The sequence below is a fragment of the Sciurus vulgaris genome (genome assembly GCF_902686455.1).
Source record: "Sciurus vulgaris genome assembly, chromosome: 16".
Lineage (NCBI taxonomy): Eukaryota > Metazoa > Chordata > Mammalia > Rodentia > Sciuridae > Sciurus > Sciurus vulgaris.
In genome coordinates, this window is record NC_136477.1 from 1,565,698 (window position 1) to 1,587,936 (window position 22,239).

The window sequence follows — 22,239 nt, forward strand, 5'->3', positions numbered from 1 at the left end:
ACTGTGTGACTGTAGTGTATTTCTTTCTTTTTGTTTTTACTTATTTATTTATTTTTTGTTGTTGTAGATGGACAGCATGCCTTTATTTTATTTTTATGTGGTGCTGAGGATTGAACCCAGGACCTCACACATGCGGCAAGCATTTTGCCACTGAGCTACAGCCCCAGCCCTGTAGTATATTTCTTTATTTGTTCAAGTTGTCTTTGACTTCTTTCTGTGGTTCCATAGTTTTGATGTAGAAGTCTTGCAGATTTCTCGTGAGATCACCCCCCGAGTACATGTGTTTTACTGTTATGTCAAGTGTGTTTGGAAACAGTTTTTAGGGATGGAGGTGTAATTCAGTGGTGGAGCATGTGCTTAGCATGTGTGAGGCCTTAAGTTCACACCTAGCACCATAGAACAAAAGCAAAAATGAGTTTTTAGATTTTGTGTTGAAAGTATGTATAAATATACTCGTTTTTAGCTGAGCATGGTGGTGTAGGCCTGTCATCCCAGCTACTCATGAGGCTGATGCAAGAGGATTGCAAGTTCAAGGCCAGCCTGGCAACTTGCTAAACCCTGTGTCAAAAAAAAAAAGGGCCGGGGGTGGCTCTATGGTAAAGCACCTCTGAGTTCAATCCCAACCCTGCAAAAATAAATTCCTTTCTGCATGTTGAGTACATGTCTTGTGAGTGTGCTCGCGTCACCAGGTTCCGGTAGCCTCTCCGTGCTCCCTGGGACGTTTTGGATGTGTGGAGTCCGGGGATGGTGTCGTGGCCTGCTGAACCACTTCCTCCAGGTTCTTGACCTGTAGGACAGTGTGGACGAGAAGTGGCTGCAGAAGTCCTCACCTGTCCACCTTTGGAGAGGCGTGCCCAGTGAGGGGGCGGCTGCGTTCTTTCTGTGTCTTCTGTACCTTTGTGTGTGGGTACATGCGCGTGCATGCATATTGCAGTTCTGGGGAGGGGACCCAGGGTCTGCATGTGGCTTACAGGGCAGGGCACGCAAGTCTCTGCCACTGAGTGTACCCAGCCCCAATGTGAGTTTGAACCTGTGAGCTGGTGATGGAGGTGAAAGAGAGGGCCTGGTGACCTTAGGGACACACCAAGGGGTCCCAGGAGGAACTGGGAGGGCTGCACTGCCGAGTGGCCCCAGGGGCTTTGGTTCTGGAGTGGTTTGGGGAGCACCCCTGCCTCACGTCGGGCATGCACTGCGGCCGACTGCGAGTGCTGAACACCGGCCATGGGCCTCGAGCTGCGGAGAGAAGGACTGCTTCCTGCTGTGCCAAGGGGCAGTGAGGCCCATGGGTGCCACTGTGGGGGGAGCAGACTCATCGTCTCCTCGAGGCCTTGCTGGGGACCCGCAGGCAGAGCAGAGTTGGGGAAGCAGCTTTGCTGACCCTGCTGCCCTTTACCATTTCCTGCCTCCTAAAGAGGCATGTGTGTCACTGTATACCTTTTGCTTTGTAGATACAGTCCTGTGCCTTATTAGTTCTTCCCTGGGATAAGTCCCCTGGGTCCCCATGGATTGGTGAGCTCAGCTCACCAGACTATTCATTAGGGACGTTGGTCTGCAGGTTTCCTTCTTGTAATGTCTTTGCCTTTATAGTCCTTTGTCTCTTCCTGGTTTTGGTATCTGGGCAGTGCTGACCTCCTGAAATTGGAAAGGTTTTTGTTGGATGGGGTTTTCTCTTCTCTCTCTCTCCCCTTCCCCAGGCCTGGAGGTTGAACCCTGGGGTGCTCAACCATTGAGCCACATTCTCGGTCCTTTTAGTCTTAAGGCAGGATCTCGCCAAGTTGCCCAGGCTGGCCTTGAACGTAAGCTCTCCTGAGTATCTGGGATGGCAGCCCTGCACCGTGGTGCTCCTCGGTGGTCTCTCTCCTGATGTGGTGTGGGGAATTCACCAGGGGAGCCCGTGGTGCGTGCAGTCTTCTTTGCTGGCAGGCATCTGGTTAGGAAGTGAAGTCGCTTAACAGCGTGGAGCCTGGAGCTGTTTCTCCCTGTGGATTCTGCTGGTGCACCCTAGGGCAGGCGTGCGGCTTCAGACGGCCCTGTCTGCAAGGTTTACAGGCTGTCGCCCTGACGGGCCTCGCTCTGTGGTGGGCTTACACCTAGGTCCTGTCTCTTCACCCACAGTCCCTTCCGTTCTCCCTCGCGCTGTGCATTGAAAAAGAGCCATTGTTGTCGTTGGACTAGTTTTAATTCTTCAGATACTAGCTTTTTTTTCAGTTTCTAGTTGTAAGTTGCTTTTTTTTTTTGTACTGGGGATTGAACTCAGGGGCACTTGACCTCTGAGCCACATCCCCAGCCTTCTTTGTATTTTATTCAGAGACAGGGTCTCACTGAGTTGCTAAGTGCCTTGCTAAGTTGCTGAGGCTGGCTTTGAACTTGCGATCCCTCCTGAGTTGCTGGGATTACAGGCGTGCGCCACTGCGCCCGGCTGTAAGTTGCTTTTTGAGCTCCTTGATTTGAGCAGATTTGTTCTTAGATCCTATAACAGTAATTAAAAAAAAAAAAACAAAAAACTTTTATATTCTTACCATAACATGTAAATTCATTTCACTCTGAAGCCATTATTAAATTAGTGTGATTCACATCAACTTCATCATAAACTTTGCATTTGTTATAAAGTAATGCCTCCCTTTTCTTTTTCACATTTTGAGTTGAATTCATAGGAGTTTTTTTTTTTTTTTTTTTTTTTTTGTAGTGCTGTGGATTGACCCCAGGGATTTGTACATGGGAGGCAAGCACTCTACCAACTGAGCTACATCCCCAGCCCTATGGGAGATTTAAAAAAATAATAATAATTTTCATTGTAGGTGGACACAGTACCTTTATCTTATTTATTTATTTTCATGTGGTCCTGAGGATCAAACCCAGTGCCTCACATGTCCTAGGCAAGCACTCCACCACTGAGCTACAGCCCCAACCCAAAGATTTTTGTTCTTATGTTGGAAAGCAAGCATTGTTCAAGAAAGAGTGTAAGCTGGTTGTGGTGGCCTGTAATTCCAGCAACCCTGGAGGCTGAGACAGGTTGATTGTAAGTTCCCAACCAGCCTCCACAATTTAGCAAGGCCCTAAGCAATTTAGTGAGACCCTGTCTCAAAAGTAAAAGTAAAAAGGGTTGGGAATGTGACTCAGTTGTAGAGCACCCTTGGGTCGATCCCTCATTAACAAAAAGGTGGGGGAGTGTAGAAGTGGGGCTGAATGATGGTATTCTTAGTGGTCACCGCTTGTGTTGCAGATGGGTCTGTGAAGAGATTCCTGATCTCAAGCTTGCCATGGAGAACTACGTTCTAATCGACTATGACACCAAAAGGTAAGTGGACTGTGCCTGGCTGCCTCCTCCATGGGGGATGCAGCTTGTTGCAGGAGCACAGCCTAGCATGAGTGACCTCTTCTTAGAGGGCGTGTGCTAATTCTAAATATCCCTGTGGGTTGGCTGTGGCCTCCATAGTTATTTTGGTGGGAGTGTTTATCAGGCATTGGCTAAGGCTCTCAGAGCGAGGACATAATTGGAAACTCCACATTGCGAAAACTGGAATTGGCGTGTGTGAAATTACTCCCGAGTTAGCAGTTGTTCTTTTTATAGCAGGCAGATGCCTGCCAGAAGTCAGTGTTCCCGCCCGGAGCTGCTGCTGCGCTGGCCTGGGCGCCTGGACTCAGCCAGCTCCGCAGACTTCTCAGCTGGGTGTGGTCAGTGAGCAAGCAGCTCTCCTGCTGGTATGGTGGTGGCCACTTCTAGCACTTTCCTCCCAGAATGTGGGTGGAATAGGGCCAGGTATCTCTGGAATGCCTGGAATTTTTATTTTTCTTGAGTAGGATGGATGTCCCGGCTGAGAGGGACAGAGCAGTCTCACCTGCAGGGCTGCTTTGGGAGCTCAGGAGGCTCACTCAGGACAGGTTCAACCTGGAGTGACTACGAGCCTCTCCACTCACCATCTGATGTGCTTTGTCTGACAACATCTTCACTGTTCTCCGTAGAAGGGACTCGTGCAGCTGGCCAGCATGTCAGCCTCAGTGACCTTCCCCGTCCTTGTGTCTCACCCTGGTCTTGGAACAGGAAGGGAATGGAGTTGCATTCACCTCTGCAGGGCAGGGGACCCTGGAGGTCAGCTGGCTCATAGGGTACGTCCATACTGACCTGGTACTGCAGACTCTGAGGTCAGCCACCTCATGTCCCAACACATGGTCATTCCTGGGACTCCACCACAGGCTCCATCTTGGCTAGGATGGCTCACAGGACTCAGGGAGTCACCTGTTAACGTTTACTGGTTTATTACAGAGCATGTGAGAGAGGATGCAAATGAACAGCCAGATGGCGAGGTGCCGAGGAGAGGTGCAGACGGTCCTGTGTGGGAGCCTCTGTCCCTCGGAGCGGGGCAACCCCCTGGCACCCGCACACACTCCCTGTTGTCTTCGGGCCTTGTGTGCAGGCTTCCTCTTGTAGGCATTCGTCCACCTCACCTGCAGCTCCCACCTCTCCATGGTGGCTGGCGGAGGTCTGCGACCGCCGAGCTTCTAGCCGTGGCTTGCACTTCTGCTGCCAGCTGCTTCCAGAGCCCACCAGGAGTCGCCTCATCAGCATGAACTGGTCACTCAGGGCGTGGGGACAGGAACTGGGTGTTAGGAACCAGAGCAGAGACGAGATGTGCTTGTGTAGTCCCAGTACTATAGTCCCTCAGGTGGACAGCAGTGGCCTTCCCTTAGGCACATGATGGGCTGAGCTGCCCCTTCACACGTTCTGTGCTGTGCCTGCCCCAGCAGGGTGTTCAGGGACTGAACCCAGAGGTGCTACATCCCTAGCCCTTGTTATTTTTTAGTTTTGGACAGGGTCTCGCTAAGTTGCTGAGGTTGGCTTTGAACTCGGCCAGGACCTGGGTGAGTGCTTTGGCCCATGTGCATCCCTCGTTGCTCCAGCACTGGGGAGCAGGTCTTGGCTCTTGGTCCTGTCCTTGTGAAGCAGCAGTCTTGACGTTTTCAGGCTCATCATCCTCTTTTCACTGGTTTCTTGTGACCTCATCAGGGTTTGGGGTTGTCATGTCATTTGTGTTCTTGAATTCTGTGGTTCTTTTTGTTTGTTGTTGAGATGGGGTCACCTTTGCTGACCACGCTGGCCTTGAACTTCTGGGTTCAAGTGATCCTCCACTTCAGCCTCCTGAGTTGGGATTGTAGGTGCGCGCCTCTGGTCGAGATTCTTCCTCTTTCAACTGCCCCTGCGGTTGGAAGTTCGTGCCGATGTCCTGTGGAGTCCTGCTAGATTGAGAAATCGTGAGACACACCCAGATGTGGGGCCAACACCACACAGGCTCATCCTGGGCAGGGGTGGGTGTGGGGTGCAGGTGGGTGCGGGGGCTGGAGGGATGTTAGGCATCCCTAGTGTGTGACGAGGGTCTGACTAGCCAGCTCCCATAGTCACCTCAGGGAGGAAACCACTTGTGGGGCAGTGGCATAAAAAAGTCTTAGCGCTACCTCCCTTCCACAGGTGCAAGACTCCCCCTTGGCAGTTTGGTCATTGTGTCAGCTCATTCTGTAGGGGGGGCTGTCATGGGCACTGGGTGTGAGGCACCTTCCCTGATCCTGGAATCCTGCTGGGCATGCCTTGATTTGCAGCTCCTCTGTGGAAAGTGAACTGCCAGATTCTCTGGGGGAGCCACCATAGCTGACCTGGTGTTTGAGTCCAAGAGACTGATTAGAAGCTTATGGATATGTTTATGTGGACTGGGGATGTCGCTCAGCCATTGAGTGTGTGCCTAGCACACGTGAGGCCCTTAGTTTGATTCACAGCACTGCAAACAAAACAGAAAACCAAGCAAGACAAACCCATGTGCATATGGGTGATCAGGGGCTGAAGATCAGCAACTGAAATAAGGTTGCTCTGTTTGGGCGGCTCCAGGCTCCTGGCAGCTGTCTGGGTACGTTTCTTACATGCTCTTCATATCTTAGAACATGCCAGAAGATTTAAAAGGAAGTCCTAGACAGTAGTAGTGTCGGTGTGTGGGCTGTCCCTTGGCAGCTGCCCTCATACCATGCTTGGTGGCTTCCAGAGCCCTGGGCAGGAGACCTTCAGGAAAGATGGTGGCTTTCTCCTGCCAGGAAAACGAAGACCCTCCAAGGCCACCACAGGGGCCAGGACTGGTTTCTGCGAACTTCAGCTGGGTACAGAGTGTGAGGGCCTGGTCCTGGTCTTGCCTAAGGCCCTTTCTTATGAATTGCTGTACAATATCCCTTTCTGACTGAAAGGGCTGCTAGGCCCACCTCGACCTTGGGTTTGATATGTGGGCCCAAACCTGGCCAGGCTGTCTTTGGCACAGTCCCTGGGCAGGAACTTGGTCAGCCTTTGACTCCTGTCCAAGCTTGCTGCGGGCCCTCACTGGGTGGGAAGCGGAGGCTCCCTGCGAGGGCTCGGCTCTGCTGAAATATCCTCTCTGCTCTCTGGTAACAGTGACTTTCCCTTGCCTTTCCAGCTTCGAAAGCATGCAGCGACTGTGTGACAAGTACAACCGTGCCATCGATAGCATCCACCAGCTGGTAGGTGCTGCTGCCACAGGCTGTGCCATTCCTGGGCAGGTGTCCACAGACAGTGAAGCCCGGGGTGCTCTGCTGACCCCACCAGGCAGAGGCAGGTCCTGCTTTCTGAAGTGGCTCCTGAGGGTCACTGTGTCCTCACACACCTTGTGTCTGTGGGCCACAGCAGAGATGTGGGCAGTCAGTAGCCTTTCTGGCTGTGAGCTCTGCCTCCCGCTGCCCTCCAGCTAGCCTGCAACACATGTGTCCTCCATCCAGGCCCAACCGTGGCATGGTTTGTCTGACATGGCAGAAATGCTGGGACCCTGCAGCAGGAGCTTGCTGCTGCCTGTGCTCCAGGATGGTTTGCTTTCTGGAGAGCGCAGGTTCCCTGGCGTGGGGCCTCCTGGCAGACGCTCAGCTCTCATGGGGGATATGCCGTGGCTGGCGGGTTCCTCCTGGAAGATGTTGCCATTGGGGAGGCAGAGGTGTGGAGTGGGTGGCCTTGAGCCCTCCCCAGCCAAGCAGTGCCGAGGTGTCCATGTAGCCGGCTGACCACAAAGCGTGTGCCTCTCTGGAGCTCTCAGTGGGCCTGGCTTGCCGTTGGCCATGGACAGGACAGTCGATCAGCTGAATGTGTGAGGTGTCCCTGTGTGGGTCAGTGATGGGTGTAACTTCTGATGCTGGACTGAGTCCTGGAGATTGGGCCAAGGAGAGTGGTGAGCAGAGCCGAGCGTGCACCCTCTTGTGAGGACGCAGGTGCTGGTCCTTCAGTGACACTGCAGGGCTGGGTGCCACACCCAGGGACTCTGCGTGTGCCATCAAGGGCCTGTGCATGAGCTCCAGCCATGGCGTCCAGCTTTTGGTTCTTGACATTAGGGCTCGGAAACAGCTCCTGGCTATTTCTTCTCCCTGGTGAACTTCTGTCAAAGGTGGCCCCTCTATGGCCAGACCACTGTCTTGGAAGGAGGCTTGTCCATGTCAGGGCCCAGGGCGCAGGCGCTCTTGCAGGAGGTGACGCCACTGGTACGAGAGCCTGCGGGGAGCCAGGCTGTATGTGGTAGGAGTGAGCCCAGGCGAGCTTAAGGTCAGGAAGTGCTCCTTGGAATGAGGGCTGGAGCAGGCCGTCCAGGCAAGCGGGAGGAGCAACAGAGAACGTGGTGCACACCCTCTTCCCAGGGGCAGAGAAGAAAGTGCGATGTGCACTCACACACGCAGACACTCACGTGTACACGCACACACTTTCTCCTTTTTTTGTAGTGCTAGGGATGGAACCCAGGCCTTCACCCATGCTATCAGTGCTCTACCACTGAGCCACGATCCCCAACCCCAGATCCCAGTCTCGGGCTAGGCCCTGTGGTCTGCCTGTGGTGTGTGTGACTGGTGCTACCTCGTGTTCCCTAGTGGAAGGGCACCACCCAGCCCATGAAGCTGAACACACGGCCGTCCAACGGGCTCCTGCGGCACATCCTGCAGCAGGTCTACAACCACTCAGTGACCGACCCCGAGAAGCTCAACAACTATGAGCCCTTCTCCCCTGAGGTGTACGGGGAGACCTCCTTTGACCTGGTGGCCCAGATGATTGATGAGATCAAGATGACTGAGGACGACCTCTTTGTGGACTTGGGCAGTGGTGAGTGTTGGCTTGCCTGGCGTGGGAGCCGTCACTTGTTTCCATGTCTGTGTGCACATTCCTAGAGAAGAATTTAGCGGGGAGGACGGTGCTGGCTGAGAGTCAGCAGCCCAGGGCGAGGCTCCTGGGACCACACCAGTTGCTCCCTGCCCAGAGCTCTGTCCCTGACCCTTGGCCTGTGCCGGCTTTCTCCCCTGTCTGCCTGCACGTACATGGTTTGTGGGACTGCTCCTTGGCCAGAGCAGGGGGACCTCAGCCGTCCGAGTTGTGGCTCTGTCATCAGCACTGTGAGGGCCTCACCTCCCCCAGACCCAGCCCTTCCTGGAAAGCTTGCTTCTTGCTGTGTCCCTGCAGGACAGGAGGGGCAAGGCCTGGTTCCCCCAGCCTTGTGAGAACCATGCAAGGTGCCCGCACCATCCTGGGGGTGGCGCTCCCTTCCAAAGCCTCTGCCTCTTAACACTCTCCCATTTGGGATGAAGTTTCCACATGGATTTTGGAGGAGTGCCTTCTTCACCCTCCTGGGTGTCTGCTGGAGGGTTCACGCTTTGTGACTGTCGTCTGCAGTCGGGGAGTGAACCAGGGTGCTCAGTCACTGGCCCACATCCCTGGTGGCTTTTTTTGTGTCTGTTTTTTGGTACCAGGGATTGAACCCAGGCACGCTCAATCACCGAGACACATCCTCAGTGCTTTTTTATATTCTATTTTGAGAGAGGGTCTCGCTAAGTTGCTTAGGTCCTCCCTAAGTTGCCCACCTGGCTTTGAACTCGAGATCCTCCTGCCTCAGCCTCCTGATCCGCTGTGCCACCACCCCCAGGTTTTTTTGTTTTGTTTGTTTGCTTTGTGTTTTAATTTGGAGACAGGGTCTCACTGAGTTGCCCAGGCTGGTGTCCAATTTGTATCCTCCTGCTTCAGCCTTTTGACCGCTGGATGACGGGTGTGACCTGTGGTCTTGCACTGGTAGATTGAGTCAGGTGTTCTCAGGCCGGGCTCTGGCCGGCCACCTCTGCTTAGGTAGTCTCAGTAGCATGCTCGTTGTTATTTGAAGATGTCACGTACAGCCTTGAAAGCCTGGCTGAAACACAGCACTGACCTCTGCGTGAGGAAAGGTGCTCTGAAGGCCTTGCTGCATTGCCACCTTGGCTCCCAGGACCCCAGGGCGCTTGCGCTTGCAGTGCTCGCTTCTGCATCCGCCTCTGGGAGTGCCGACTGGAAAAGATGCCCCGAGAGGACAGTGATTGGAGACGTCATCTCCATCTTTGGGGGTCCTTGCTGTGTCTCCAACCCGGAGTCATCCCTGAGATCATGTTGAACTTCCTCGAGGGTGTTTTGGGTCTGCCAGGTACATGCTGTGTCTGTGCTGCAGTGGCGACCTTGGGTAACAGGTGGAGCCACACCTTTCCAGGCATGCCGTGCCTTCTGCAGCTGTGCTGTGTCTGAGCAGGGAACCCACGCAGGCTCCTCAGACCAAGAGCAGATTCTGCTTTTGGGGGCCACAGAGGACTGTCCTGGGAGGTTGGATGGAGCAGAGATGTCTGATGGGAGCTCATTTGAGGTGTTCTAAGTGACTTTAGAGATCATTGCGTGTTTTTGAAGAGTCCTGTGGCGTGTACCTCTTGATGTCAGTGGACATAATCATGTAGCTTGTGTCCTCCACTCTGGTGTGACCTCCCCTGAGTAGGGTCCTCCTATGGAGTCCCCAGGTGACTGTGCCTCTCCCAAAGGCTGCATGGGCCTCTGATGCATCTTTCTCTGCTTGAAGGTGTGGGGCAGGTTGTCCTTCAGGTTGCTGCAGCCACCAATTGCAAACATCACTATGGAGTGGAGAAAGCAGACATCCCAGCCAAGTACGCAGAGGTGAGTGCTTCTGGGGCACGTTGGAGGCAGAGAACCCCAGGGAGGGCAGACCTGCTGTGTCCTGTACCCTGCCACTCCAGGGCTTCCCCATCTGGGCATCAGTCTTTGCAGACCCAGGAATTTTAACTGAATCAAGAGTGTGCATATGTTCGCAGCACCAGCCCCTTCCTGCAGATTGCTGCATCCCTTCCAGGTGCAGCAAAAGGCTTTCCAGGGCCCCTGTGCCCTTGGTTCCAGTGTCCTGGGATAGCACACCTTGGGCTCCTGGGAGGAGGTGGCTGTTGCCCTCTTCATAGCAGGATGGTACTTAGCTCTTGTCTGCACACCCTGCCTCTCACTGCCCACTCCCCTCCCATGGCCATTCCCCGTCTCAGCAGTAGAGGATTGGGCCTTTGCTGGAGCAACCCCATCGTAGCCTCTGCCCAGGGTTGAGGCTGCTGGGCTTGGTACGTGGGTATACCTGAGCCATCACTGCCCTGCAGAAACGTGTCTGGCACCCTAGGGGTGTCCCTCAGCAGGGCTGTGCTACAGGTGGAAACTGCCATCCCTGACAGCATGACCCTGCCAGAGCAGGAGAGAGCATGGGCTTGAGGGGGGTTGGCCCTCCTGGGCTCCTGGGTTCCGACAGGTGGTTTGGTTTGTTTTCCTTGCAGACCATGGACCGCGAGTTCAGGAAGTGGATGAAATGGTATGGAAAAAAGCATGCAGAATACACAGTGAGTGCCAGCGCGCCATGCTGCGGCTACGACCCCTGCCCACCCCGCAGCCCCCTGCCGTCCTGCCAACCACAGGCTCCCTGCCGACTCCCCGGGGCTGTGGACTCAGGGGTGCGTGCAGCCTTGCCCTGGGTCCTTCAGGCAGTGTGTGGTCACCCTGAACCCTGGCAGGAGGAGGGCTTGCATTTGGGTGAGCCTCCTGGCATGGGGGGCAGCTCGCCGTTGTCCAGGAGTCCATCTTCTTGTCCTGAGTCCTGAGGGCTGCCTGTGGGCAGGGTCCAGCTCCGCTGCCCTGACTGTTAGCAGGAGGCGCACCTGGGTGACAGTGCTCCTCACTGCACAGGGCGGCTGCAGTTGCAGGGCCCTCTGTGTCACTTCCCAAGGGTGTTGTGGACGTGTCACAGCCCATGTGCATGTGGGTGTGCGGGTCCCTCTGGCCAGTGGCCAGCTGACAGGACACTTGTTTTTAATCTTAAGACGTCGCTTTTTTTAAAAAACCTACTTTTTAAATTTATTTTTAGTTTTCAATGGATTATTATTAATTTTTATGTGGTGCTGAGGATTGAACCCAGGGCATCACATGTGCCAGGCAAGCACTCTACCACTGAGCCCCAACATCAGCCCCTTAAGTTGCTGCTTTTGAATCTTTCTTTCAGTGCTGGGGATGACCCTAGGGCCCCACACAGGCTAGAGGCAGGACTCTGCCCTGAGCCGCACCCCGCCCGAGACCTGTTGCTGGCAGGTGGCTAGCCTTGGGTTCTCTCTGCCAAGATTGCATTGGGAGGGTCTGCCTTTGTGGCATCAGCGATGTCACCTGTGGTCCTTTCCTGCAGAGGCCGTATGCTTTTGTTACTGGATAGCTACCCCAGCCTCCAGTTCTAAACTAGGAAAATCCTTCCTCTGCCTCTGTCCTGTTTTTCCTGGACTAGGACTTGTAGTCCTGGGCAGTGGCTGAGAGGTGAGGGTAGAACCTGTGAGCCTCTGGGTTTCCCAGAGGCTGGGGAGGCAGCAAGTCTGCTCCGCTTCCATTTCCAGGACCCTTGTTCCCACCCAGGGCCTGTGTCTGCTGACAGGTGAAATTTCCCAGATGCTTCACCAGGTTCTCAAGACTCCCTGACTCCCTAAAGTGCACATTATTAAGTCTGTAACATCCTTTATATTTCTGGTGAGAATTCCAAGCACAGAGCTTTAAAGTTCTCACTGCCATGGTTCCTCGATCAATCCCCCAATCAGCCTCCTGTGCTCTTATTCCCAGAGGAAGAGAGGGATGAGGGTGTAAGACCTGGTTGTTCTCTGTTCATCTTGCCACTCTCAAGGCTGCTGGTCCTTGGGGTCAGCTTGTGTCTGGAAGTCTGGTTGAGGCCTTTGGCCCATTTTCATTGTTTGCATCTTGTGGGGACTCAGGGTGCTCACTTTCTATACTAGTGGCTCCTGACTTGTGGCTTAGAGCAGAATTTGGGGAAAAAGACTCCCTTCCTCATAGCCTGGGCTATAGTTGTGAACACTGGAGCAGAGACAGCAGATGTCTGACTGACCTCTGCCTCCTGCGTCCACTTGCTGTCTTGTCTACCGGTGTCTTGCTTTCCAGGCAGACCTTCTCAAGGAGATGTAGCTAGAGGATGTCCCTGGCTGTTTCAACACCAGTTTTGGCGGGAACTTGTGTCCTGATTCTTGAAAGTACTTCTGAGCAGCTCTTTGTGGCTTTGACACGGCGCCCTGGTTGGCAAGCTCTGAGTCTTGCCTTCCGTTACTCAACAAGGGAAGAGGAAAAAAGCCAGGAGGAGCCTAAAAATAGCCCAGTGTACTTTCCCAGGCCCAGAACCACATCTTGGGCTGGGGTACCCCCCCTCCCCAGCTCCTTGCAAAGGTTTGGTGCACAGACTGCCCAGCAGGCTCCAGTTCTGCTTATCTGCTCCCTTCTGCGACTGCAGCCCAGTCCGGCTCCCTGGAGTCTGGGACTGCTCTTGCCTTTCTCAGCTTCTGCCCACAAGCCCCATCTGTCCTCCAGAGCCCTGGAGCCATCTTTGGGGCAGAGACCAGGCCAGTCTCTTCTGTGTTATTGGTGCTTTGTGGTGGTCCTGCTGCTCAGCGGATGTTGTGTGTCTAAAGTACAGACCCTCTGCCAACCTGTGTGGCTGCGGCCCCAGGAACACCACATGGCCCCACCTCTGCAGAGGATTGTCTGCCCTGTGCGCGTGGGGCTGTGACGGCTGTCCACAGGAGGATGGCTGTGGCAGCCTGGGGAGGCCCAAAGCAGCAGCAGCAGCCCTCAGTGGTCTGTAGGCCCTGGCATCTCTAACCCTCCTTTGCTCTGGGTCAGAGCCACCCGTCCTCCCTGTGTGTCAGATGCTGTCAAGAGGTAGGCCCTGGTGGTAGTCTGAGCTAGACCCATGCTGATTTGTTAGCTGCTGTGCATGTAGGCAGACTAGCCAAGCCACAGGGTCAACTCATGGACGTGGCCTCCTGTCAACGGCTATCACCACCAGGATGGTGGTTCCAGTCCTCTCTGGGTTTCAGTATGGCCTGCCTGAGTCTCCTGCATGCAGAGACTTCATGGGGCTGGGTCTGACCTACGGACAAAAAGGTACTGGCTCTGCCACCCAGGCCCAGCTCTCCTGCCTGCTGGATTCTGGTCTTCCTGCTCTGAACGGTGTACAGTGGCCGCAGGGTCGTGTGGAACACAGTCCTCCCGTGAGACCGCTGCCTCCGTGCTTGGCTTGACACCGCACTCGCTGCCTTGTTTCTTTCTTCAGCTTTTTCTGCATCAGCAGGGCTCTGACATGTCGGGGCCAGTTCTAGGTTCCCACCTTGGGACCTGAAGCCTGGAACACCTTCCAGCTGCTGTTCATTCAAGAGCGCTTGGCTCCAGCAACACAGAGGCAACGGCCCAGAGCCAGGGCTTCGTGCCTGTGTGCAGGGTGGAACCAGATGGGGCCTGTGGGAGGTCAGGAAGTGGCGTTGAGGTAGTGCTTGCACGGACGCTGCCCTGGCTGGTGAGCTGTGAAAGTAAAGTCCATCTCAGTTGCTGAAGGTGCCGTGTTGGAATCCAAGGCTCCCCAGATTGAGTGAGCCCTGGCAGACCCCAGGACTCAGCACACGACTGTCCTCACTGCTGTGGCTTCTACATTGACAGGCACGAGCAGGGTCAGTGTGGGCAGAAGCCAGTGCGGGAACTGGGGCGAGAGGCAGGGCACCCAGAGCCCTCTCTCAGGGAGTCACACAGCACACGCTTCACTCCCAGCACCAAGTTGACGCATGGAATATGGTCACCTGGGAGCTCACAGATCTCGTCCCCGGGGTGTTTGGGGTAGGGTCACTGGCCTTCTCCCTGGAATGTGCCAACTGCAGAGAGAGCCAGGCATGGGGCCTTGCCTCTGCACTGAGTTATGTCCCGGGTGTGGAGGGGAGGGCAGGTGGGGGACCCTGGGTCTGCTGCAGACAGCGCAGTGCCTGTCTCTGAGGCGGCTCAGGAGGTCTTCCAGTTCCCCGCTTCCCAGGGTCGTGTCTCGTGTCTGTGGATGATGGTTTCTTGTGATCATCGCAGGATGCAGGTGTGCAGCTGCTCTGGCTTGGGTGGTGACCTTGTCCCATCAGACTAGCAGTGTGCACCCAGGACCATCTCTGCTTGGGGCATTACTGTCCTGAGAGAGAGGCTGTGGGCGGGACACGGGGCCTGGTCACCTCACGGGTGTGGGATCAGAGGGGGCCTCTGCTGCGGCTCGCTAGCTGGCAGTCCCCATTCCCTCCTGAGCCTCTGGCACCTAGGAAACCACGTCCTGTTTCTGGACTCTCCTGTCCTGAGTGTTTCCTGTCAGTGGAGCCACACTGGCCTTTAGTGTCCGGTTCTCACTGAGCATGAGGACATCACGGTCCATCCATGTGGCAGGTGTGTCTGAGCCTCACTCTACTCGGGGTCGAGTGACGCTCCAGGTGTGCGTGGACTGCACCGTGTTCACCTGTGGAGGGACAGGTGGGCTCTGGGAGTCATGCTGCCTGCTGTGGACGTCCAATGCAGAGTGTGGCATGTGTTCCTTTCTCTGGGCTTACCCCTCGTGTGGAAGTGGGCCGTCTTGTTGAAGATTCCCAGAACCACAAGTCTTGGTTTTCCCAGGGTTATGACTCTGGGCAATTAGGTAATAAGACCTTGGTCTCAGGAAGCCAGAAAAGAGTGTTAATTCCTAACAAGAACCACTGTGCGGCTGGGGTTGTAGGGACACTGCATGTGGTCAGTAGGCAGTGAGTGCACAGTGGCCCCTGGGCCCAGGGTGGCCTCCTCTTCTCTGCATTGTGGGCACTGTGGAGTGAGGAAAATCACCCCTGGCTTCCCTCCCACACGGCGCTGCCCCCTGGGAGTGCCCAGCCGCAGACCAGACAGCCGCAGACATGCTTTTGGTCCACAGGGCCTTGTGGGTGAGCTCTAGCAAGAAAGTGTGGAGCAGCATCATGGCTTTCAGGTGCACTCCTTGGACGGCTGGTAACACCTACCCACCCAAACTGGTCTGCCCACCTCCAGGCCTGGAGTGGGTGCTGGCTCTGCCCTGCTGTGGGGTCCTGGCTGGCTCCAGCAGAGGTGTCAGCAGGCGGAGCCTTGGTCTTCTGCGTCCTGCACCCTGCGCCTGCTCATTCCACGTGCTCCTCACAGTAGCGGGCAGAAGCTGGGCAGTGGGACCTGCACCAGACCCGTGCAGGGAGTGAACCTTCTGTTCTCTTTCTCAGCTGGAACGAGGCGATTTCCTCTCAGAAGAGTGGAGAGAACGCATCGCCAACACAAGGTACGACTGGCACGGGCACGTGGCATCCCATCGCCCTTGAGGATCTGGGTAGGCAGCCCTATCCTTATGCTGGCCACCTGGGTCTCGGTCACTGACTACCTCATCGTGTCTGAGGAGTGACAGGGCTGCCTCCCTTAGGGGGTGTGGAGCATACTTCTCTGAGGTCCCAGCCCCATTGCTCTCTTCACCTTGCGGCCTATGCGCGCCTGGCTCTGGTTCCTAACCTGCCCATGCTCAGTCCCTGCAGGGGCAGCGGGTGGCCCTAGGATGCAGCCCTGTGCTGGTCCCTGTGAAGGTCTCCAGTGCGCCTCCATCGTGGGCATACAGCCATTCAACTGTGCATTCTGTGAGCTAGTGCGGAGTGTCCACTTTTCATGTCCACCTTTTGCATTCACTCCCTGCCTGGCCTTCGTGGCCCTCCACCTTGATCATGGCTGTCCTGCAACCCCTGTACTTGTCCAGTCCTCAGGGCTGCCCGACCTGGCATGGTCTTCAGTGAATGTTTCCAGACACTCTGATTTTAACTGCCAGAGTTCAGCAGGGGCCCCTGGCCAGAAGCCTCAGAATGCTGTTCTGGTCCTATGTGCTGCTCTGCTCCAGCGGCACCCTGGGGAGCAGGTGGGGTGTGGGCAGCGCCCAGTAGTGGCTGGAGGCAGGCCGTCGTCCACACTGGGACTCTGCGTGTGGAATGGAGCCGTGGTTGACTCAACTGGAACATTGTTTTGCAGTGTTATATTTGTGAATAACTTTGCCTTTGGTCCTGAGGTGGATCACCAGCTGAAGGAGCGGTTTGCAAACATGAAGGAAGGTAATGCACCCTCCCACTCCCAGGCCCTTGCGTTACAGGGCTCAGCAGACAGGACCCCTGCTGAAGGCTGAGTTCACTCTGTTCTGAAATCGTGACCTGGGTTGTCTTTCTGGAACACGTGAATCCACTGCTTGTGGGCTTGAACCCTCAGTACCTGAGCTGCAGCTGCCTATGGACAATGCCTTCCCCTAAACGTGGATGGGCCCCTGCCTCAGATTCCACATGCTGCCTGCCACTTGGGGCCTGGGAAACTGTCAGGTCTTGTCAAGGGAGATTCCCAGTCTGCCTGCCTGTTCTACCGGAGGGCAGTGGAAACCATGAACTCTGCATTGCAAGGGGGCTGTGTCTCTTTGTAGTGTGGTTGGTGGCAGAAATTGCTGTCCTCCTGCCCGTGCCCTCCTGGGGCTCTCATGGGGCCAAGACCGGGAAGTGCAGGGCAGCACTCCCCACTCTCCTTGCTGGCACCTGCAGCTGTGCTGCTTCCTCCTGCTGTTCCAGGGCTGCTGGGCCATCTGCTGCTGGTCTCAGTTCCAGGAGTCCTGGCTGCCGGCAGCCTGCTTCCTGTCGCTTGGTTCTACAGACCCCAGGCCAGGAGAGAGTGCTGGGAGGGCTCCCCTCCACATCTAGTCAGGCTGTCGGGCAGATCGCAGAGTTGACAGGCTGGCCCAGTATCAAAGCAGACAGTGTCCAGCTGCGGGAGGCACTGGCACCAGGGCTTGGTGTGTGCAAAGCCTGTGAGCGCAGGCTGTGTGGAGGGCTGCCTGCAGTTACTTTAGAGTCAGGAGTGGCCGAGGCCACGCCGCATCCCTGAGTGGCCCTTGAGTGCCTCCTGAGGACTGGGGTCACTGCCGTCAAGTGTTGCCTGCACCCTCAGGAGGAAGAGACTCCTGTTTGGCTCTGTAGCTGCCTTTCCATCTGCGCTCACCTGTGGCCACTGCTTAGTGTCTGCTGTGGTCACGTGCTCGCCTACAGTCTCACCCGTGTTTTTTTTTGTGCCCTCAGGGTGGGACCTGTGGCCTTGACATGCAAGGCAGGTCTCCATCATACGCTGGGCCACACCCAGGCCCACCCCTGTCTCTTAACCTCTTGGGTGTTGGTCTTGGGCTTGTGGCCTTTTGGGGCACCCCCATCCTGCACATGCCCCTCTCTGTGTGTTGACCTGTCCCTCGTAGCCAGCTGTGGTGGTGCCAGCCCTTCACGTAAGAGGTGCTTGACCATTTACCTGATCTGCTCTCAGAAGGCCCTCACTCGCCTTGGCAGGTCCCAACTGGATCTGGGATCACACAGGGCATTTGAGAAGGGTGGTCACTGGTGGTGCTTGCTGCCAGTGTACTCGTGAGTGTTGTGTGGGGCACAGCTTCTTGCTGTGTGCTCATGGGCTTGGGGTGTACTCTGTAGCTCAGATGATGCCAAATGTGCCCCTGAGCCTGCCCAGCTGGCTCCATGGCCTTCTGACATGACCCTGTTCATCAGTGTCTTATTCCTTTCTGGCCACAGCACGGACCTGGGCCAGACCTTGTGGCAGCCCAGCCCAACCCAGCCTTACTGCTGGGGGTCAGGGCATAAAAAGCAAAACCAGGTTGTGGAGGGCTGGAGCTTTGGCATCCTGCAAGCATGTGTGTGTGCACATGGACATGTGTGCTTGACTGTACTACATTTGAATTTTCTAATTTAAGTTTCATGTTTTCATCTTTGGTTTTCTTTGACTTATTATAATACAACTTTGGGTTAGCTGTGGTGGCCCTACCCTGCCATCCCACAGATTCCAGAGACTGAGGCCAGAGGATTTCAAGTTCATGGCCAGTCTCAGCAACTTAGGGAGACCCTGTCCAAGAATGAAGTTTAAAAAAAAAAACAAAAGGCCGGTATGTGGCTCAGTGGTAGAGCCCCAAGCTCCGTCTGCATGACTGCACACGCACATCTTGGTTCCTAAAAGCATTAGCATTTTTATTACCTATGATGTTTTCTCCATTTTATGTGAAAAGTGGTTTCATCATGGCGATTAGTATTAGCAATGAATCCAATGAAATGGAGGGTTCCTGCGTGGCTCCTGGTCTTAGACTTTGTCATCTAACAAGGCACAGTCAGCCCAACGTGACGGGTCTGTGGGGTCCACACCCACAGTCCTGTTGGGCTTCCCATGTGGTTTGGAGGACTTGTTCTTATTCCCTCCCACCCCACCTGCTCTTCACATTGCATGTGTGCCACTCAGTGGTGGAGAAGGCACCTGGGCCAGGCCTGCCCAGGGCCTCCCCAGCCCCAGGGCCCAGTACTGGCCCCTCCTGCTCTTCTCTGTGGTAGCTTTTAGAGAAGGTGCTTTACACACACGGATGTCCCCTCTTTCCCTTGGTTGTCCACACCCCGGGAAGGGATGGGGCCCTTTGCCCTGGTTCTGTTGGCTTTTCTGCCTCCACCATGGCAGTCCCGGGCCTGTGCATGGTTGTCCTAGACCCTGAAGACTCGCTGCACGTTGGGCCCTCCACCTTGGAGGCGGGCGCGGCGGACCTTAGTGGGCATTGTGAGGGCCACGGAGCTCTTTAGAGGAGAGCTTTCCTTAGGAGAGGCACAGAGGGGCAGCTGAGGCCCGGCCTTCCTTCCTCTGAACTAGTGGGCGGGGCTGAGTGCTGTGCGCTCTCCCTGGTGGCCCTCTGAGCTTGGGCTTGGGTCGTGTGCCCTTGCTGCCCCTCAGGTGGTACAGTCTCCTTTGTGTTGCAGGTGGCAGAATTGTGTCCTCGAAACCCTTCGCACCTCTGAACTTCAGAATAAACAGTAGAAACTTGAGTGGTAAGGAGCCCTCACGTTGCTGGATGACTGACCAGGTCATTTTAAGCACAGACATGCACTAGACACGGTCCCCCGGGCACTGGGGACACAGGGCGGCTCCTTCCCTGGCTGGTGGGGCACTGCAGGCTACCCAGCAGTGTCCCGGCCTCCACCTGCCTCGTGACTCCCCGAGTCATACACTTCACGCTCCCCTGTTGTGGTCCAGTGTTCCCTGGGAGCAGAATCACCCCAGGTGAGACCTGAGGTGGTGAAGGATCAGGGCCTGTGGACAGGGGAGACACACCGCTTTGGTGTGGAGGGCTAGGGGGCCTCCTGCCAGCTCCCATGCAGGGGCCCTGTGGGCCCTCCCTCTCCTCTGAGCAGAGCTCCACCCCTCAGATTCGCATGTCCACAGGTGCTGGTTTCTTACAGCTGTGATCTGAGCTCTTTCAGATCCTGGCAGGCTCCTTCCCATCCATTCATTCAGTTGAGCCCCGGCCTTTTTCCTGACGACTCCCCCAGACTCCCCCAGGTCGCGGGACTCTGGGTCAGGTGCTGCTCCTACCGGGCACCTCCTGCCTTCTTCCACTGGCTCTGGCAACCAGGCCAGCCTGGGGACCTGTTGGCCAGCCTGAGCATGGTGGGAACACAGGCGTGGCCCCGCACAGGAGGGAGGAGGCTGGCGGTGGCCCAGGGCGATGCTGCGCCCTTCCTGCTGTGGGGCTTGGGAGCAGACGGGCACAGGCAGCCCCGGCGGAGGCGGTGGGCCGGGGCCGTGGCTGGGCCTGACTGTCCTCCTTGCTGCAGACATTGGCACCATCATGCGCGTCGTCGAGCTGTCGCCCCTGAAGGGCTCCGTGTCGTGGACAGGGAAGCCCGTCTCCTACTACCTGCACACTATCGACCGCACCATAGTGAGTTCTGGTTTCTTCTGTTTGGAATTTTCGCAATCTACCAGTGCTGGGGACTCGAACCCGGGTCTTGAGGTTGAGAGGCAGGCACTCTACGTGATGGGCTATATCGCCAGCACCCATAGTGAATTCTGGACGCTGTGCCCTACGCGCACCATCTCCCGCCCTGGGCTGAGCAGGCAGGGAGTGGCTCAGAGGTCAGGGCCACTGGTGGGTTCTGGTTCCCAGCCCCCGTGAGCACCCTGCCGCAGGGCACGAGGACAATGCTGGCCTGGCTTCTTCACCCCGTGTCCAGGGAGGCTGGTCCTGTGCCTCTGCCACTCACTTCCCAGTCACTGCACGAGACAGGACTCTGGGGCTGAGGGTCGGGCGGTGTTTTGCCATGGGCCTCTGACGTGCCCTATGCTGGCATGTGACCTATCTGCCTGTCCCTTTGTCTTCCCTTGTCCCTATCTGTCTTCCCTTAGACCCTCCCTGGGTGGCTCAGGGCCTCCCTGCTCTCTGCCTAGAGGTGGGACATTTTGGCAGTGGTCCTTCCTTATCTGATTCTTGCCATCTGGACACATCCATTGCCAGCCAGAGACTTCACGAGGGCCCTTTCTCTGGGGACAGTGGTATAAGCTAGTAGCCCAGGCTAAGACACATGGCCTGGTCACAGCGGCCTTTCTTTCTGTGTGATGGGGTTGTACTGTGCTGCCCATGCTGGCCTGGAACTCCTGGACTCAAGTGACCCTCCCGTTTCAGCCTCCCAAGTGGTGGGGACAACGGCTTTTTCAGGTTGTCACACCAGGCTTGCCAACGGGGCCAGCAGTGTGCTGAGTACCTGCCTATCACCTGGCCATCCAGAGCGCCCGAGGTTCTCTAAGTGTTGCTCCGTGTGTGTGTGTGTGTGTGTGTGTGTGTGTGTGTTGCTGGGGACTGAACCCAGGGCCTTGTGCCCCCCCAGGCAAGCACCCTACCAACCGAGCTACGTCCCGGCCGTGGGTGTCACTTTTGGCCTGGCAGTTTAGGACTCACTTCTAATAACTTTTTCTGTTTTTCCTTTTAGCTTGAAAACTATTTTTCTAGTCTGAAAAATCCAAAACTCAGGGTAAGCTGGTGTTTCTTCTTTTTGACTTAGCAATGTGGATGTGCTGCCCTGTGTGCAGTGGCCAGGTTCTGAGGGGCCCTGCCCTGCAGTTGGGGCCTCTGTGGCCCTTGCCGCCCTCTGCCTGTGTGTCTGCACCTCACCGGCAGCGAGCGGGTGGGGGCGGGTGGGGCCAGTCAGGGCATGTCATGACGTGTGACGTGAATGCGCTGAGGCAGGGGCTTCATGTGCAAGCTGCTGCCATATTGTGCTGCTCTCTGTGTCCCCGCCAGACCAGTGGGCAGGCCTGCCTGTTGTGGTCTGCCTGACCCCAAGTTTGCTCTCAGGCCTGTCCTGCCTGGGCAGCGGGTTCAGGGGTGCTTCTGCAGCTTGGCTGCCTGGTCACTGGACACCCAAGCTGGGAGCATGACCCTCCGCTCTTTCCCTTTGAGGAGTTAGGGGAGTCTTTGTCCTTAACTGGGTTGGGCAGTTTTCCTCTCGGGGTATGCGTCTTTGGGAGAGTGCAGGAACTGTGCCAGGCTGGCTGGCGTTCTGGCCACGTGACTGCAGAGTTCCAGTGTCTCTTGGTTAGCCAATGCCCAGGCAGCTGGTGGCCCGCAGGGGGACCCATGTCTCACCTTTGGGGGTGGGGCTGTCAGGCCTCAGCCCTCGTACTTGAGTCTCGCTCTTGGTGGGCTCATCTCTGAGGTGTCTGGTTTCTCACTGGTCATGGCTGACACCTGACTGCCGTGTAGCTCCGGTGTCTGCGCCTGCCAGCCTGGTCCTTGTGCTGCGCCGCCCCTGCTTCCTCACCTGTATCATGGGGAGGGGAGCTGAGGGCGCAGAGCCGGGGTCGCAGTGCTTTCTGAACGCTCATCCAATGCTTCCTTCCCAGGAGGAGCAAGAGGCAGCTCGGCGTCGGCAGCAGCGAGAGAATAAGAGCAACGCGACCACCCCCACCAAGGTCCCTGAGAGCAAGGCGGCCGGGCCTACCAAGGTCCCTGAGAGCAAGGCGGCTGGGCCTGCCGAGGCCTCCAGGGTAAGTGCCTCCCACACGGCTTGACACTTGGTGCTGGGAGGCACGTGGAACAGCACTAGCCTCCTGCCTCTGCCAGGGAGGCTGTGCCGAGCCCCGCTGACAGCAGCTGTCCTGGGGCCTTGCCCGGCAGCCCCCAGCGTGGTCTTGGTCAGCAGAGGGATCCCTGATTCCTGCATTGCCACTCCTCTTTG

At 56.3% G+C, this 22,239-nt stretch overlaps 1 protein-coding gene across 1 annotated transcript in view; it reads left to right on the forward strand.

Annotated features, from left to right (window-relative positions):
• Window positions 1-22,239, forward strand: part of DOT1L (DOT1 like histone lysine methyltransferase) — a 54,070-nt gene that overhangs the window by 14,250 nt on the left and 17,581 nt on the right. Inside the window, 11 exon segments of the mRNA XM_079115927.1 lie at window positions 3,224-3,298; window positions 6,447-6,510; window positions 7,891-8,119; window positions 9,879-9,973; window positions 10,627-10,689; window positions 15,406-15,461; window positions 16,190-16,269; window positions 18,985-19,053; window positions 19,840-19,946; window positions 20,992-21,033; window positions 21,905-22,048. Coding sequence (XP_078972053.1) covers window positions 3,224-3,298; window positions 6,447-6,510; window positions 7,891-8,119; window positions 9,879-9,973; window positions 10,627-10,689; window positions 15,406-15,461; window positions 16,190-16,269; window positions 18,985-19,053; window positions 19,840-19,946; window positions 20,992-21,033; window positions 21,905-22,048 — 1,024 coding nt within the window.